General features: G+C 38.6%; 1 protein-coding gene across 3 annotated transcripts in view; it reads left to right on the plus strand.

The window, feature by feature from the left end:
- Nucleotides 1-18,744, plus strand: part of myo5aa (myosin VAa) — an 80,348-nt gene that overhangs the window by 52,665 nt on the left and 8,939 nt on the right. Inside the window, exons 28-36 of one of the 3 annotated variants that reach the window (XM_057347400.1) lie at nt 2,299-2,526; nt 3,466-3,566; nt 5,121-5,177; nt 6,964-7,044; nt 7,570-7,768; nt 16,953-17,046; nt 17,130-17,273; nt 17,792-17,946; nt 18,235-18,324. In XM_057347400.1, coding sequence (XP_057203383.1) covers nt 2,299-2,526; nt 3,466-3,566; nt 5,121-5,177; nt 6,964-7,044; nt 7,570-7,768; nt 16,953-17,046; nt 17,130-17,273; nt 17,792-17,946; nt 18,235-18,324 — 1,149 coding nt within the window. The remainder of the gene's footprint in view (nt 1-2,298; nt 2,527-3,465; nt 3,567-5,120; nt 5,178-6,963; nt 7,045-7,569; nt 7,769-16,952; nt 17,047-17,129; nt 17,274-17,791; nt 17,947-18,234; nt 18,325-18,744) is intronic. The other 2 variants (XM_057347401.1, XM_057347403.1) reach the window with 2 other exon arrangements.

The following is an 18,744-nucleotide window of genomic DNA, read 5'->3' on the forward strand; positions in this document are numbered from 1 at the left end:
TAATAATACCCAAAGAATTATTCATCAGTCTTTTTAGCCTATTAAACAACACATAAACCTTCTAAATGACAACATTTCTGCAAAGTTGATATGACTCCCCTGCTATGTTTTTCTTCCTTTGAAAACATTAGACTTTCTACATTTGTTCCTGCCGCTTTATAAATTAAAACACTATATAGATGGTTTCATCTTAACAACATAAACAAACGTTACTACGCATGTGCACTTTTGTGACCCTCACCTCAACTTCCGGCACACATTCACAAACAATAGAGTGCCTTTAGATTATTTCTAATAACAATCAAAAGAAACCGAGAAGAACCGTTACTTGGCTAAAATTGTCTCTCCAGTATTTTGATTTTAGACTGTGATACCAAGTTTTTTTATTTATTTATTTCGAACAAAGTATATATATATAAAACAGACACACACGGAGTCTATGTTGGCGTGTAACAAAAACAAAATACATAAAACATTAAATCACAGGAATCTGCAACAAAATTGAAGTAAGTCCGAAACGGAGCAGGATGAAGCAAAAGCTTATTAATTTCCTTCCCCATTTTACACATCCACATAGTTCCAATACCTTGAGTCTATACAAAAATTCTCAAAAAATGAAAACAACAAAACAAAACAACAACAAATATATTGCAACGCAACATCGCCTACATTCCTACATTCTAATCAGACAAAATAACATCAACATTTCACATTCACCTCTATATTTTTATATATCTTTCAAATAAATACTTTTTATACAACCTTTTAAACCTTTCATTGTTTGAGCACTGTTTTAACACCTGCTCCAAACCATTACACAACCTTACTCCACAAGTGGAAATACACATACTTTTAAAGTTGTTCTTAATTTAAGTTTTTTAAAGTTTAATCCTTCTCTCAAGTTATACCCACCCTGCCTTTCCTTAAAAAATTGTAAATTTTCCAGAAGCAGATTATTTCTTGCTTTAAACATAGTCTTAAATTTCACCAAATCGATGAACTTCAATATATGTGACTTCAAAAATAATAAATTTGTATGATCCAAATATCCTGCATTATTAACAATTCTAATTGCTCTCTTTTGCAATATCCATATTGCTTGCAACTTAGTTTTATAAGTATTCCCCCAAATTTCTACACAGTAACTGAGATACGGTAACATGAGTGTATTATTTATACAAGACATACATTGACTTATTATTCTTGACCTATTTAATATTGCTATAATCTTTGCCAATTTTGCTTTAACGTGTTATTTGAGGTTTCCAGCAAATTTTGTGCTCTAAGATCACACCCAAAAACTTATATTCATATACTCTTTCAATACTTATGTTATTAATTTTCAATTCTACTTTTGAACTTGTTTTAGGAATTCCAGATAACATGATCTTTTTTTACTTATATTTAACGACAATTTATTTACATCAAACCATTTCTTTAATTTATTCAATTCCGTTGTGACCACCTCTAAAATCTCTTGTACATCATCCCCAACACCAAAAATGTTTGTATCATCAGCAAATAAAATACATTTTAATATATTTGATACTCTACACATGTCATTTATATAAATTATAAACAATTCTGGACCTAAGACCGATCCCTGCGGAACACCACGTTATATTCAAATATGAAGATTTAAGTTCACCAATCTGTACAAATTGCTGCCTCTCTTTTAGATAACTACTCACCCAGTCCAAACCCAAGTTCAACCTCTAGATGTCAATGTACCATACGGTTTGTTTAAATGCGACCAAACTGCTGGAGTCATTCAATAAATTGTTTATTTAATAAAATAAACATACAACAAAATTCAACAAATAGTTCATTTAATTTTTTTACAACAAGTTTGTTAGTTCATTTAATTATTATACAACAAAATAATAATATAAATCAATATTAACATAAATTAAATTAAGTATAAAGTTATATTATTAGACACTAGCCAAACACAAACCGGAAACAAACGTATAATACAATGCAATGTAAGTCGCTTTGGATAAAAGCGTCTGCCAAATATAAAAATATATATATATATATATCAAAAAAGATACAGAAAACATCTATTTTTAAAGCGATTAAGTATTACTAAACAATTGTCTGTAGAATAGTACTTGGAACATTGTATTACAGATACAGGTTGGTTTGTGCCGTTTTTGTGCTTTTTGTGTGTACAAAATCATTCAACTTAAAATTTCAACTTTTTTTAGCTTAAAAAATAAGCATTGCATATAATAAAATAAATGGTCAATAATTAATGATTAAAATAAATGAATTGATTGTCTGGTGTGTCCTCAGCGGCAAGAGCTGGAATCTGAAAATAAGAAGCTGAAACATAATCTAAATCAGATGCGTCAGTCTCTGCGAGGCAGCGGCGAGGCCGGTTCTGCCGCTCCGGGTTCTCCAGCGTACACGGTTCTGCTGGATCAGCTGAATGCTTCCAATGAGGAGCTGGAGGTGCGTAAAGAGGAGGTGCTCATCCTGCGATCTCAACTCGTCAGCCAGAAAGAGGCCATGCAGCACAAGGTTTGAAACCTTTACTCCTGCACGAACATACTGATGTGCTTCTAACCATGTCTTTGTGAACTAATATCTGTTACCGTCAGTGTTCTCTTCATAAATCGGAACATTTCTAACTTCATTTGTTCTTCTGTCTTTTGCTTCACTCACATCAGGATGAGAAGGTATGTTGGTTTGATACCCGATTTAAGATTAGAAGATCAGCTCTATTTTGAGCTACGTCAGACTTCCTCCTCGCAAATGCCTTTAAAATCCTAAAATATGAAAATTGACAGTTTATCTATTTCTTTAGGTAAGCCATTCATAGGTTGATTCGACCAAAAAGTGTAGGCTAAATATTATGACATCTTTAAATGTGATACATGTGAATATGCCATTCATATGTTGTTTTGGCTGAAAAAGTGACACAGTGGCCTTTATTACTCTGTTGAGTATCCTGACCCAAAACATTATCGAATCCATTATCGGCATGATTTCTACTCCAAATACGTAAATAAATACTATATATATGAAATATTTGTAACATTTTTCACTTTTTTTTTTCTTCATCATCAAAAAAAAAAACGAAACGAAAAAGGAAAAATTATTGTATCTTTTTTATCTGTTGAACACAAAATTAAATATTTTGAAGAATTAAGGGAAAGCAAAGAGTTCTAGGGCACCTTTTCCTACTCTGGTAGTCAATGATGTAACATTAAGTAATTAAATGTATACAGGTTTGGGATGGGGGGGTTAATTCATGACAGAATTTTCATTTTTGAGTGGAGTATCCCTTTAAGAAAAAGAATGTTTTATATTTTGGCTTGAAAATATTACCTGTAAATAAATGCACAGACACACACACACAAGAACAGACAAGTAGCGTCTGACAGGATTGTCACACAAGTAAATGTTAGTAGATGTGGATGCAGTCATTGTGTTAATGTGATCGTCCTGTGTGTGTAGGAAACGATGACTGAACCTTTGCCCTACATTGAGGATGTGCAGAAGCTTACTGATGCCAAGGAGATCTCACAGGCCTACGTGAGCTTGAAAGAAACCAATAGGTACATATCCTCCCTATGCATCTCGTAGACTCCCAATCATTCTTCCAAAACATGGAATTCATCATGGGATTTTCATCATATAACTGCAGCCTTATGCTCGTTCACACCGCAAGCGTAAGTAGCGCATATTTTTTTCGGTTAACAGATGAGAGCATTCATACCGCACGCGTAAGCAGCACATGCTCGTGGAGCAGAAGCGGAACATTTCTAACTTCATGATTAGAGCCTATTTTTGCTGCGCTGCTCACGCTCAATTAAAGTGACAGTGCACTCTTTACAGTCAAAATGCAGATGGATTGACAGGAAAAAGTAACACTTTTACCTTTAAAGCCTGTAAGTGGTGTCTAATGTGTTTTTAACAGCCACCATGACTTCCAAAAACACTTTTGTCGCTCAGAAAAGCGAGGTGTGCTATGATTGGCCAGTTCACCAGTGCGTAGTGATTGGTGGAATACTGCAAGCGTGTGACGGAAATGTAACGCCTCTTACCATATTTGGAACATCAGGTTCCAAAGCAATTGTACTGACAGGTACACCTTACTTGCGTATACATTTGGGCGGTCTTAGTCAAATCATACCACGAACTGATGTAGATTTGTGGGGGTGTGGTTACACGAGGCGTTTCAGGCAGGTCTGGGTGAGCACTCGCTTGTAGATAGAATGCATCTTTTTTTCCAACACTTTAATCTTTGCAATTTTACGTTTCTAATACATGCATGGGCAACTTATAACACACCAAAGACACAGAAAGAAAAACACGTATTCGCACCTTATGACCCCTTTAAAGGATTTATAATACTACAAGTGTCTTAAATGTTATGGTTATATTGAATATGAATGAGGGGAAAGTGATCGCATTAAACCGTCTAAACCCCACTGTCATCATAACCTTATGAAAAAACAGATAAAACTACATAGACATCATGTTATATGCTTATGTTGCGTATGTGTGAGAGAAAAACGATCGCATCACAAGTCAATAACTCTCTCCTATAGTGAGTAACGTTATACAATCTACATAAAATAAGCTTTTTGATGAAGTTCTGGAAGATATTTTGCTCATTGATGTATTTAAAATAACATAATGCGAAATTGCATTGTTGCATACGTTGCCGGTGTGAAAGGACAATGGACACGCGCTGCCAACGCTCTCCCTACGCTCTGCTCCCACTCCGCATACGCGCTGCTTACGCGTGCGGTATGAAACGGGCGTTATTCACAACATACACTGTTAGGACTTGCTATCTGGTTATCTGTCTTTCTTTTTGTCTTTTGTTTCTGTCTCTGTATTTCTCTCTCTCTCTCTCTCTCTCTCTCTCTCTCTCTCTCTCTCTCTCTCTCTCTCTCTCTNCTCTCTCTCTCTCTCTCTCTCTCTCTCTCTCTCTCTCTCTCTCTCTCTCTCTCTCTCTCTCTCTCTCTCTCTCTCTCTCTCTCTCTCTCTCTTTGTCTTTGTCTTTTTGTTTCTATCTGTCTTGTTTTCCGTCTATTTTTCTACATCTGTCAAAATCCGTCTTTGCTTCTGTTTATGTCGATGCTCATCTCTGTCTCACACAGATCACCCAGGTTTACACGCAGGCCGACAGAAGTAAATGAGCTTGTGAACAGGTTGAGGTAACAGATGGACAGGCATGACGTGTTGCTTTTACTGCATGCATGTGCAGCTCAGAGCAGAAGGTCAAATCTGCTTCATTCTAGCGCCCAGAAAATCTTTGAGAAAACATTAACCCTGACCTAAGCCATTTTTAAGAAGCTAGATGGCTGAAAAAAAAACAGTTTCAGTAGTCTCGTGCTTTCCTGTCATCTCTCCATTGCTGTGTCTAATAAACCCCCCAAAATTAAAAGTAAACTTGACCTGCAATCTGTATCTAATCCAGTAAATTGTTCTCCCTCAGAAGGGCTTTTAATATTTCTAAAGACGATATACCTTTAGTTTCCCAGCAGACTGTTAAAAACCTGTGCATCCTGACAGATGCTGCGCTGCAGTCAGGTGGTCTTATTGATCCTTTCTTATTGGATTTCTCGAAAAGGGCATTCTAGTTTTATTTGCAATATGCATGAAGGGAGTATGCACGAGACGGTGCCTTTAACAACACTGCAGAATAGATGCAAAACAGCTTGATTATATTTGGCAGTGGCTTTGCGCTTGATTTACCAGACTGTGACGTAGTGTAAGGTGAATGGTGGGTGGATTTCAGGGTGGATGAAGCTGCACATGTGGCTTTTGGCAGACTGCATTAAATGCTATTGATGACCTACTGTAAATTCATTAAATGGAAAATCTGTTTATACGAATGGATGAGGAAGTAATTGCTTGTTTATATTTGTTCTTGTTTGTTACACCTTTGATCCTCTAGGTCCACATTATTTCTCTATCAATTATTTTGCTTGTATTCTGTTCTGTGCACTGCTTTATTAATTTTTCCCAGCATAATCCGTATTAATATTAATCCAAAGAAGAGGTCCCTAAATAATAATTATCCCAAACATAAACATTCTGTCATTATTTACTTAATCACGTTGTTTGAATGAAAGTCTGAATGACTTTCTTTTTTCATTGAACAAATAGACCTGGATGCTTAGATGCTTTCCATACATTGAAAGTTAAAATCGGCAATACACATTTTAAAAGTAGTTCAAGTGACTATATTCCAGGTCTCCTGAGTTTTCTGATTGACTTTTATGCATTTATCCACTGATACACTTTCCTCTCACTATGCTGTAGTAGTAGAAGTCTCGTTTCACACTTCCGAGGGCCGGTTGCATAAACTCCTTAGACTAGTTTTAGAAGTTAGTCCTCAAATTCTTTTTCTTTCTTCGGTTGCAAGCACTCACACTAGTCAATTGAACCAGGCTTTAGGTGTCAAACGCGCCCCGGCGCTGTTCGATTGGCACAGTGTGAGTAGGTCCTAAGTTCATGCAACTGGGCCCAAATGTTCAAACTTGTCACGCACCACTTGAGAACCATTGGCAAATAGGATTTAACAGGATTTTATTCTGTCATAATTTACTCACCCTCATGTCATTTCAACCCTGTATGTCTTTCTTCTGCAGAACACAAAAGAAGATATTTTGAAGAATGTTGTTAACTGGCCCCCATTCACTTGCATTGGTTTTGTGTCCGTACAATAGAAGTGAATGAGGTCCAGTGCTGTGCGGTTTCTAGCTTTCTTCAATAATATCTTCTTTTGTGTTCTGTGGAAGATAGAATGTAACAAAGGTTTGAAATGTCAAGAGGGTGAGTAAATGTATTTTGTTCCATAGAGGAAAAGCTAAATGATGAGTAAAAGATGAAAGAAGCTTCATTTCTGTTTCAGCAAAACTTGATACTGGCATCAACGTTTGAAAGTTCGTTCTTTTTTTTTGTTATTACATTTCTTTCTTTGTTCCGCTCCCTCAGATCTCCCTTCCCTGACTACCATAAGCTGAATGAGGATGGGGAACTGTGGCTGGTATATGAAGGGTTAAAGGAAACGAACAGGTTAAAGAACAGAGAGAGCGTGTAGAGATGTAGATTCAGTTTTCTCCTCTCATCTCTCCGTCCTCCGTTTGTGCGCTGATTTTGCTTCTTCAACTTCTTCAACTTCTTAAAGACCCGATCTTCTAATATTGTGCTGTTTACGCTGTTTTCCTCCACACGGTTGCCTGCCGAATGTTCTCTTTAACACACATACTGCCTTATGGTATCAGAAATGGGAATGGTTTTTAGTGCAAATACTCACCACATTTAACACACAACTGCATGGAATTATGACTGCCATAATGGAGCTGTAATTGAAGGCAAACAATAGATTCTGAATGCTCTTGTTCAAGGAATAGTTCACCCAAAAATGGTATTAAATAACTGGGAAACATAATAAACAGGGAAATAATGGCTTTATAGTAGATTTAAAATTTTGGCTGAACTATCCTATGAAAGCCTTTATCTTGAAACAGAGTCCGATGAACTGGCCCTTTATTTTTGTTGTTTGTCAGACTAAAAGTCAGTATCTCTGTCTGTCTTTAGGTTGTTAGAGTCTCAGCTCCAGGCTCAGCGGCGGTCTCATGAGAATGAGGTGGAGGTTTTGCGTGGAGATCTTCAGAGTGTGAAAGAGGAGAATAACCGTCAGCAGCAGCTGTTGGCTCAGAACCTTCAGCTTCCTCCAGAGGCCAGAATCGAGGCCAGTCTACAGCACGAGATCACGCGCCTCACCAACGAAAACCTGGTCAGTACAAAGCACAACACTTTCCTACACGTACACAGGGTGTGTGACTGTTGGACGCTGACTTTTCAGTGTTTTGGGATACATACAGTGAGGGAAATAAGTATTTGATCCCCTGCTGATTTTGTAAGTTTGCCTACTTACAAACAAATGAAGGGTCTATAATTTTTATGGTGGGTTTATTTTAACTGATAGACACAGAATATTAAAAAAAATCAGGGGAAAAAAATGTTATATAAAGGTTATAAATTGATTTGCATTTCAGTCAGTGAAATAAGTATTTGATCCCCAAGCAAAACATAACTTTGTACTTTGTGGAGAAACCCTTGTTGGCAAGCACAGAGGTCAGACATTTCTGATAGTTGGTCACCAGGTTTGCACATGTGTCCGGATACATTTAGTCCACTCCTCTGTCAATCTTTAAGGTTTCTTGGCTGTCGCTCAGCAAATTGGAGTTTTAGCCTCCTTCACAGAGGTTCTATAGGACTAGGGTCTAGAGACTGGCTAGGACATTTAATGTGCTTCTCCTTAAGCCACTATTTGGTTGTCTTGGCAATATGTTTTGCGTCTTTGTCATGTTAAAGGCTCATCCATGACCCATCTTCAGTGACCTAGTTAAGGGGAGGAGGTTCTCGTCCAAGATTTTACGGTACATGGGCCCGTCCCTCAGCCCCTCAATGCGGTGAAGTCATCCTGTATACCTGTAGCAGAGAAAAAGCCCTAAAGCAGAATGTTTCCAACACTGTGCTTCTCTGTAGACATGATGTTCTTGGGCTCATAGTCAGCATTTCTCTCCCTCCAAACACAGGAGTCCATTTTGGTCTCACAGCAGTGCCAGCACTTTCGCCAAAGCCTTTTCTGAATCATTTTGATGTTCATTGTCAAACTTAAGACGAGCCAGGCGGGCCTTCTTGGGCAGGAGGACCTTGCGGGTGCTTCAGGATTTCAGTCTACTGTGGCATAGCGTGTTACCAATGTGTTACCAATGTTTTGCTTGCTAACTGTGTTCCCAACTGTCTTGAAATCATTAACAGGCTTCTTCCGTGTAGTTCTGGGCTGATCTTTAACATTTCTCATGATCATCTTTACCCCATTGGGGAAATATTGCAGGGAGCTCCAGAACAAGGGCATTTGATAGTTATTTTGTATATCTTCTATTTCCAAATAATCACACCAACAGTTGTCTCCTTCTCACCAAGCTTCTGTCTGTAGCCTATTCAAGGTTTGTGCAGGTCTCCAATCTTGTCGCTGACATCCTTTAAAACCTATTTGGTCTGGACCATGGTGGTGGAGAGGTTGAACTGGAAGATACAGATTCTGTTGGCAGGCATCTTTTATATACATAACAAGCTGATTTAGGAGTACTTTCTTAAAGTGACAGGACTAATCTGTGGTCCATATAGGCACATAACCAATCTGTGGAGCCAGAATTCTTGCTAGTTGGTAGGGGATCAAATACTTATTTCACTGACTGAAATGCAAATCAATTTATAACCTTTATATAACATTTTTTTCCCCTGATTTTTTTTAATATTCTGTGTCTATCAGTTAAAATAAACCCACCATAAAAATTATAGACCCTTCATTTGTTTGTAAGTAGGCAAACTTACAAAATCAGCAGGGGATCAAATACTTATTTCCCTCACTGTATGTTGTGAGCTAATAAACATTCATGATCAGCTAAATAGATCCCCATCACACTATGGTTGGTTTTATGAATCATTTCTTTTGACACCTTTTTCATCAAACCATTGATAGACATACTGCATTGTTAATATATTGTGTTCTCTTTTCATTGAAAATATGGTTTTTATTCAGATTGTGATTGTAGGCAAGATTTAAGAACCATAAAAAGAATAGATGGCGCACACAAAAATAGAAAACTATTTCAGGGTTTTACCAAAGGTGATGTTTCGAGCGGCCTCATCAGACAATCCACGCAATGTCAAATATATCACAGACATGTCACATGATTAACCACATGACCAACAAAGTGAACACGAATCAATGAATTTAGGGATTTTTTTTAGATTTAAGATCACATCAGTTATGATAACCATAAAGAAACAAGTATTAACTCAAGTATACACTACAGTCACCAGGCTCACGGAATCTACGACATCAATATTTGAATAAATTATGTAAAATAAATCGCTGACTGGCCATGTGGGATTTCGTTATGAAGATAAAGGTTAGGATCACGTTTTTCCGATAGTTTTATAGCTCGCCATGAGAGAATATTAGCATTTTTTGTTATTTGCCTGTAGCATCTTATTGTGCGTTTGGTACATGACAGTAAATGACCTTCCATATATGGTGGTTCCAATCTCTGTCAATGGGCTTGACAGAGCCATTGAGAGAGAGAGTTCTGCCAACGGAAGTCCAAAACGCTGGAGCGTCACGTGATTCATGGAGCCTTCAGATATTCCAGGAAGTTATGTTTTCTCTTTAAATGCTTTATTTCTTTCATTTTTTTATTCATTAAATGGCTTTCGTCTTTAAATGGGTTAAAAGTTTACCTCAGTTGGTCTGTTTAGTCGCAGCTCCATGCGTTACTAGTAACTTCCGGGAACTATTGAGAGCCTCCATTGCTGTGAAAAAACTGTTCCATTGGAGTCAACGGAGTTGACGCGACTCTCTCTCTCAATGGCTCTGAGGCTTGACAAGCGGATAAAAACTCAGGACTGGCAGGTTTCTATAACAACATCATCTGCTCAGAGTCGGTTCATCTGATGTGTAGATGTTTCATTCACAGGAGCTCCACTCTGATGACCCAAAGGAGTATAAAGCCTACAGAGTCAGCATGTTACGCAAGATGGTTGTATGTAGGAATGTGTGTGCGTGTGCGCATGTATCTGACCACTAACAGACACTGGTGTGTGTTACACTGAATCGCTGGTGTGTTCAGCTCTACCTGTGTGTGTTTAACCCACAGCACTGCGAATCAGCACAGTTTTACAATCTCTCTTTCTCTCACTGTCCAGGTGAATCTCTCGAAACCTGTCAAGAACATTATGTATTGACTTTTTTTACTCCAAAATCAATGAAAAGAAATAATTGATTCTATGCAATAATATTTTCAAGACTTAAAGTCCCTGTGAACTGGACCCAGATAGCACAATCCATCTGGTTTACGTCTATTTGACGTCTGCATTTACATCTGCAAGACATCTTAAATACATAGTTTGCTCATCTGCAATACGTCTCGGAGACGTCTGAACGTCTGTAATACGTCTGCTAAAGATCTGGAGATCTGCTGCTTAAAAACATCTGCTAAACATCTTAGAAAGAGCTGTTGTACATCCATTCTAAATCATAAACATCTTACAGACATCTTCTAGATGTCTATATGACGTCTGACAGCAGACATCTCTGAGACGTATTGCAGATGAGCAAACGATGTATTGTAGATGTCTTGCAGATGTAAATGCAGACGTCAAATAGACGTAAACCAGATGTATGTGTGCTATCAGGGGAAGCTGCGATTGTTTTTACTTCCGTATTCTGTATAAAATGTATGTATAAAAATTTTATAAAAACAGCTGTTGCATTTTGAAATGGAACTGGGAGCAGACTGACAGTTGAAGGGGAGGAGTTATAGGATGCTCCGCCAAAGCCGTCTAACCTACGGCATTTGAGATGGATAGTAACTAGAGGACGGAAGTGTATTTTCAGATTTTAATTTAAGATTATGAGGGCACATGAATTTAAAAAAGAGAATGACCTACACTGACAAGTTATTTAAAATTAACGCTGCAATATTTCATGAACAAATAGGAATTGTAATTTTTAATTTCACTGGGACTTTAATGTGGTAAATTATGAATAAAACACATTGGGGTGGTTTCTCAGACAGGGATTAGTTTAAACCAGGCCTAGGCTTTAGTTAAATTAAGGTTATTTTAGTCTTTTTTAAATGGAGGACCAAGCGTGCCGATTAGCAATAAAACGAAGAATCAATTGATCAATTGAATAATTAAAACATAAAAATGTTAACAAATAAATAACTTTTCAAATTGAGAAATTAATAGACTTATTTAAAATGGTTTATTTAATTTGTGTTTTAAAATGTAGTTTAATTGAACAATAAAACGTTAAATAAAAAAAATAATTTTAAATGTATAAATAAATATATACATTTAAAACTGTTTATTTAATTCATGCTTTAAAACGTAAAAAAATTAAAAGTTTTATTGTGCACATTTTAAATGCACATTTTAAATTGCTTTTTAAAAAAGCATTTGTCAAATGCTTTTCTCTCTCTATTTGCCAATTGCTTTTCTTTTTCGTTTTGCCGAATGCTTTTCTTTATCCATTTGTCAATCGAGTCAAAAAATGCCATTGGACAGTACACACGTGGGGGCAACCAATCAGCTTTCGGCTCAGGTTTAGGATACACCCCTTCTCCCACATGTCATACGAAGTAGATGTAAGGCGGAGTTTCATTGGACAGCAAGAAAGACCTACCGCCATTAAAACAGTTACCTTATTGCGCCGCGCGCCATAACTACATGACATGGCAGATGTAAACTCGGACACTGCATATATGTGAACAAAACAAGCATAATGTGTGTACTGTCCAATGGCATTTTTTGACTCGATTGACAAATGGATAAAGAAAAGCATTTGGCAAAACGAAAAAGAAAAGCAATTGGCAAACAGAGAGAGAAAAGCATTTGACAAATGCTTTTTTAAAAAGCGATTTAAAATGTGCATTTAAAATGTGCACAATAAAACTTTTTATTTTTTTACGTTTTAAAGCATGAATTAAATAAACAGTTTTAAATGTATATATTTATTTATACATTTAAAATATTTTTTTTATTTAACGTTTTATTGTTCAATTAAACTACATTTTAAAACACAAATTAAATAAACCATTTTAAATAAGTCTATTAATTTCTCAATTTGAAAAGTTATTTATTTGTTAACATTTTTATGTTTTAATTATTTAATTGATCAATTGATTCTTCGTTTTATTGCTAATCGGCACTCTCGGTCCTCCATATTTTTAAACACATACTTTACAAGCAAACATTACGGTGTGCATCTTGTGACAAAAACAGTCGCACTGATATATTTTAAGATATGTCAATGCAACTTGTTTTCAATCAAGACACCTCCAACATTTATGTTAGTTTGGGACTAGGTTTAAGCCTGGCCTGGGAAACCACCCCATTATGTCCTCAATTCACTCATTCAAAAAGTAATGCAAAAAATTATTGTAAAAAATATAATGCTTTTATTATATTAATTGCAACTGTAGTTGCACTGAATTTTAAAATTAACAGGACATTTACTCTTAAAACAAAGATTTCTTGTCATATTGTGCAAGAATTATTGGTGCACACTAAGTATGTTAGTCTGTAGTCAAATGTATGAAGCAAATCCAATTCAATTGATTACTGATATTTTCATTCAGATTCGCTTAATAGGACTAGGTGTTATAATCCCACTATTTCAGCACAGTTGAATTGCCCAATAGGACATTTCCCACGCCTTATGCATGACAGGGGGAAGCAGTCAAGAATATGAATAGAGGAAAGGAGGTCTGAGGTTTCACTGGTAGGCATCATCTGTGTTTGGGGGATAAATAATTATATATGACACATCGTCAGTTGTGCACCTCAGCCTCATTGGGTGTTTTTGCCCTTTATCACAAGACACCCTCAGCCTAGGGAGGCCCACCGCAGGTTAATCAGACCTGGGTGTGTGTCGCATTGTTACAAGGTCATCTGGCAGTCCATGCTGTGTCCATCCGCCTAAACCACAGCCATTGGCTTCTTCTTTCTGTACCACTGGCCAGTTCTTGATTATCCTCCACTGGACCTGTCTTCTGAGAGTGACCTATTTGTCAGCTATGGTGACCTCTGCATTTAACCCGTCCAGTGAGTAGTGAACTCACGCAATGCAAGTCATGACCACATATACACCAGAAGCAGTGGGCAGCTATCAGTGCAGCTCAAAGGCACCGCAGTCGTTACCCGCCGGCCCTGAGAATCTCTAACCATTAGGCCACGACTACCCACACCGTTAATGAGCGCTCAGTGCCCCCGGTCCCGTATGGCATACCATTACAGCACATTACCAAAATCAATGCAACCATACGCGCCAACCCGTTGGCTAAGGCTGTTATAGCCCCACTGGCTCCGTTAATGCAAGCTCAGTGCCCCGGTCCCGTATAGCATAACAATACAACACAACACCATTTTATTACATGGTCACTTGGCAGCCCATATTGCGTCCTTCCATTTCAACCACAGCCAGTGGCTGCTTCTCTCAGCGACAGTGGCAAGTTCTTTGACTACCCTCCGTTGGGCCTGTCCTCTGATCCCCACTTTCTTAAGCACCCTTGTAGTGGAATTGGAAACAAAGCCCCTGCAGCCCACTTCCACCATGAACACTTTCGCTGTCCATCCCCCAGCCTCCGCTGCCGAGTTGGCATATCGGAGATTCTTTCTTTCAAATGCTTCGTTAATGGCCTCTTCCCAGGGTACAGTCAGCTCAACTATGAGGACTGTCCAACTGGAGCTGGACCACAGAACCATGTCCGGCCACAGGTTGGTCGCTGCGATTTCCAAGGGGAAAGTAAGTCTGTAGTTTAAATCAACTCGCATTTCCAAATCCCTGGCTATACTCAGCAGACCTGAATCTGGAGTTAAGGGCTTGGCCCGCGGTTTCTGTCCCTCCCTAATAAAGGGTTGCCTTTTTAGTGAGTTAGCCTTGGCGTTTTGGGGGATGGCATTTGCTGCTATGCTCTTGGTCTCTACTGCTGCAGCCAAGCACTTTAGTACTTGATTGTGGCGCCATGTGTATCTCCCCTGTGTCAAGCTCTTCTTACAACCCACAAGAATATGTTTGAGGTTTGCTGGAGCTGCACATAGGTGGCAGGGCTGGATCCTGTCCACACAAAACATGCAGATTTGTTGGTGAGGGCAGCACATCATATGTAGCTTTTATGATAAAACTTAGCCTGTTTGTTTCCATACTCCAAAGCTCACTCCAAGTGATTTTGCTCCGTTCAATGCCTTCCCACCTCATCCAACTGGGCTTGAGAGACCGCTCTGGCGCATCTACTTGCTTCCTCTTGACGCCGAACCTCCTCCACTACCAGGTGATGCTGTTCCTTTGGTGTCGCTTTTCGCCATGTGGGTGTGGTTGATGCCAAACCAAGTCCCCCTCTGCCATGTTGCACTTGTCCCACGATGTCCTTATGTCTGAGAGCTGCCTTTGCATCTCCTACCGCTATTGTTGAGTTCCATTTCCTCCCTGTTGCTACTGTTGGAGCAGCATCTCTTACACGGGGATCAAGGGATTCTTTGAGCGTCATCTCTAACCTTGTTTTGGTGCATTTATATTCCTCCACAAGGCTTGAAATGGGAAAAGAGAGAGAGCTCCATTGCCCTACAGCCCTATGTTGCTAAGGCATCTAAGGCAGCCCAAGCCATTTCCTCACTTGTGTACTCACCAATCTCTCCAGGTTATTGGCGTGAGACACCATGAGCTCATACATAGAAATTGGCCACATCAGGCGTGGCAACAAGCCAAATTGGAAGCACTAGAGTTTCAGCTTCCCAGGAAGAGCTGTATTATTGATTTTCTTGAGTCCACTGGCTGTCTCTTGCCTGAGTTGTTCCACCTGTTCGGAGTCTTTAAGGTCTGCGGTGTACCACCGTTCAAGGCTTTTGATCGGCTTTTCCGTGACCGTTGGTACCGGCTCACCCTTTATACAGAACCTGTCATTGGTAAGCCTGCCCTTGACAATAGAAATGCTGCAGGATTTGCTGGGTTTCACCTCCATTTGTGCCCAAGTAATGTTCTCCTGGAGCTTATCCAACAGCCGCTTTGAACATACTTTGGTTGTTGTGATGGTTGTCATGTCATCCATGTATGCCCTGGTTGGAGGTAGGCGCAACCCATTTTTCAAACGCTCTCCTCCAACCACCCAACGCGATGCCCGGATTATTATTTCCATTGCCATTGTGAAAGCCAGTGGCGAAATTGTGCAACCTGCCATTATGCCAATCTCCAGCTGTTGCCACGCGGTGGTACTATCCTGTGTGGTAATACAGAATTGGAGATCCTGAAAATATGCCTTAATCAGCTTTGTTACCTGCTCTGGAACGTGGAAGAAGTCAAACGCTGTCCACAGCAGCTCATGTGGCACTGATCTAAAGGCATTGGCAAGATCTAGAAAAACCACATGCAGGTCTTTCTTCTCCTTTTTTTGCCATTTGCAACTGGTGCCAGATGATGTTAGCATGTTCCAAACATCCAGTGAAACCCCCTATGCCTGCCTTCTGCACCGAGGTGTCAATGAAGTTGTTTCTCTTCAGAAATCCTGAGAGTCTATTGGCCACAACGCTGAAGAAAATCTTACCTTCCACATTCAAGAGGCTAATTTGGCGAAACTGGTCAATAGTTGAGGAGTTTTTCTCCTTGGGGATCAGTATGCCTCCTGCCCTTCTCCAGACCTTTGGTATCACCTGCTTTTTCCATGCCACAGCCATTAATCTAAGGTACCTCAACACCCCAGGGGCTTTCTTGTAGAGCCTGTATGGTATACCATTGGGTCCAGGAGCTGAAGCTGATCTTGCCCGTTTTAGTTTAAAATGCAAAAAATCATTGTAAAAATATATGCTTTTATAATATTAATTACAACTGTAGTTGCACTGAATTTTAATTTACTCTTAAAACAAAGATTTCTTGTCATATTGTGCACTAATTATTGGTGCATACGAAGTATGTTAGTCTGTAGTCAAATGTATGAGGCAAATCCAATTCAATTGATTACTGATATTTTCATATTTAATATATGAGGGGTTATAAATAAACCCCATAATTAATTCATACAAAAATTAATCATTGCAACTGAACAGGAGCATTTGTTACAGTAGTCTTAAAAATGATTTAACAATAAAAAATATTCTTTTAATATTACTTTTTTTTCTTTTTTTTTGTGTGATTTGCCCACCTCTTTTTCTCTTCCTTTCTCTGCCTGCATGAGCAGACAAAAGTCATATCTCTTAACTTCAGATTGCTCTGTTGCAGAACTGGAAGATCCTCTTTTTACCTGCTTTGACTGATTTACTAAAATAAACCCTATTTTCACCCTCCTGTTAAAGAGATTCAGTTGATGTAATGGTTGTGTCGTGACATGATGAGATGCCTGTCTCTGATGTTGCAGGACCTCATGGAACAGCTAGAGAAACAGGACAAGACAGTTCGCAAGCTGAAGAAACAGCTGAAAGTCTTTGCCAAGAAGATCAACGACCTGGAAGGTGCATCACGTGTTTAGAGACAGCGTGTTTAAAATTGTCCTTTACATTTAAGGACAGCAAACGTAAATCTGTGTGTGTTACAGGTGGTCAGATTGACGTGTCTCCAGGACAGACGGCTGATGAGCCTGTTCACCCGGTGAACATTCCTCGCAGAGAGAAAGATTTCCAGGGAATGCTCGAGTACAAGAAAGAGGATGAGCTGAAACTGGTCAAAAATCTTATACTTGGTAATACACAGAATATTACACAAATGTTCAAAAAGACACTTCAATAGCAGTTTGTTTCTGAAAAGAAAGTAAAAGGGCACTTTTAAAGCAGAACATTTCACAAAATATAGGTTTGTTAGGTTTGATTAAACATATGATTAAACAATACATATAGTGACGGTTTCCCGGACAGGTTTTACCTAGACTAACTTAAATGTTAGAGGTGTCGAAAACAACTTGAACTGACATATCAGAAACTATATCATTGTTTTTTTCTCAAGATGCACACAGTAATGTTTTTTTGTGAAGTATGTTTTTTAACACAGCTTAAATATCTTAATTTAACTAAGCCCTAGTCTTGTCCTAAACTAATCCCTGTCCGGGAAACCACCCCACAGTGTTCAAAAGGAATGCACAAAGTATTTAGACACTTTCTTTTTACACACACTGATGCACATTAAGCTGTGGTGCAGGCAACTCAAGTTCAAATGCGACTTGCAACATTGCATCTCTGATCAGAGCATGTGTGATTATCTCAGAGCTGAAGCCTCGTGGTGTGGCGGTCAATCTGATTCCGGGTCTGCCTGCGTACATTCTCTTCATGTGTCTGCGCCACTCCGACTACGTCAATGATGACCAGAAAGTGCGATCTCTACTTACCTCCACCATCAACAGCATTAAGAAGATCCTCAAGGTCTCAACACACAGAGACACACACACACACACACACATCATTCAAGAACTAGCCCTTACGAAAATTAACCATGGTTAAAAAAAAACATTAATAGAAAAAAAACATGGTTACTGTAGTAAAAACATGGTTTTGCCATTAGTAAAAAGTACACCAAAAAAGCATGGTTATTACACTTTTACAGCAAAAAACATGGTTAGTTTTCATAAGGGGTTTCACTTTCATCACTGTGAACTAAAAGAGCAGAAGAATTCCTGTTTTGTTTCTCATTACTCTTTTGTTTGTCTGCAGAAACGAGGTGATGACTTTGAGACGGTTTCCTTCTGGTTGTCCAACACATGCCGCTTCCTACACTGCCTGAAACAGTACAGTGGAGATGAGGTGAGATTTCACACTTGTTCACAGACTTCCTGTGTCTCTCTGCCTTGCTCAGCTTCACATAGTGGCAGTGGCATCTATCTTTGAGACTGAATCAATATTGTAGTGATAACCACTTTTTGGTGACTTGTGGTTGTAAGATTGTTACTTGTTGTTGTTGTTTTTTTTGCGGATTTTAACCTCTCCGGACTTTAATGTGTAATTGTAACTGACCACAGAATATAATGGAGATACTACAGACACTAAAGACAGCTGTTCAATTATGCAGTTCGTTCCCGTACACAGTGCACAGATTTAATGAAAATGTGGTTTTAGGGAGTTAATTTGCTTTGTAGAATGTTGTACATCAGATCTGTCGTAGCCCAGCTAGCACACGTACGTCTGTAAGACGTCTGCTAAAGATCTGGAGATGTGGAAAACATC

Source organism: Triplophysa rosa, linkage group LG12, assembly GCF_024868665.1.
Source record: "Triplophysa rosa linkage group LG12, Trosa_1v2, whole genome shotgun sequence".
Classification (NCBI taxonomy): Eukaryota; Metazoa; Chordata; class Actinopteri; order Cypriniformes; family Nemacheilidae; genus Triplophysa; species Triplophysa rosa.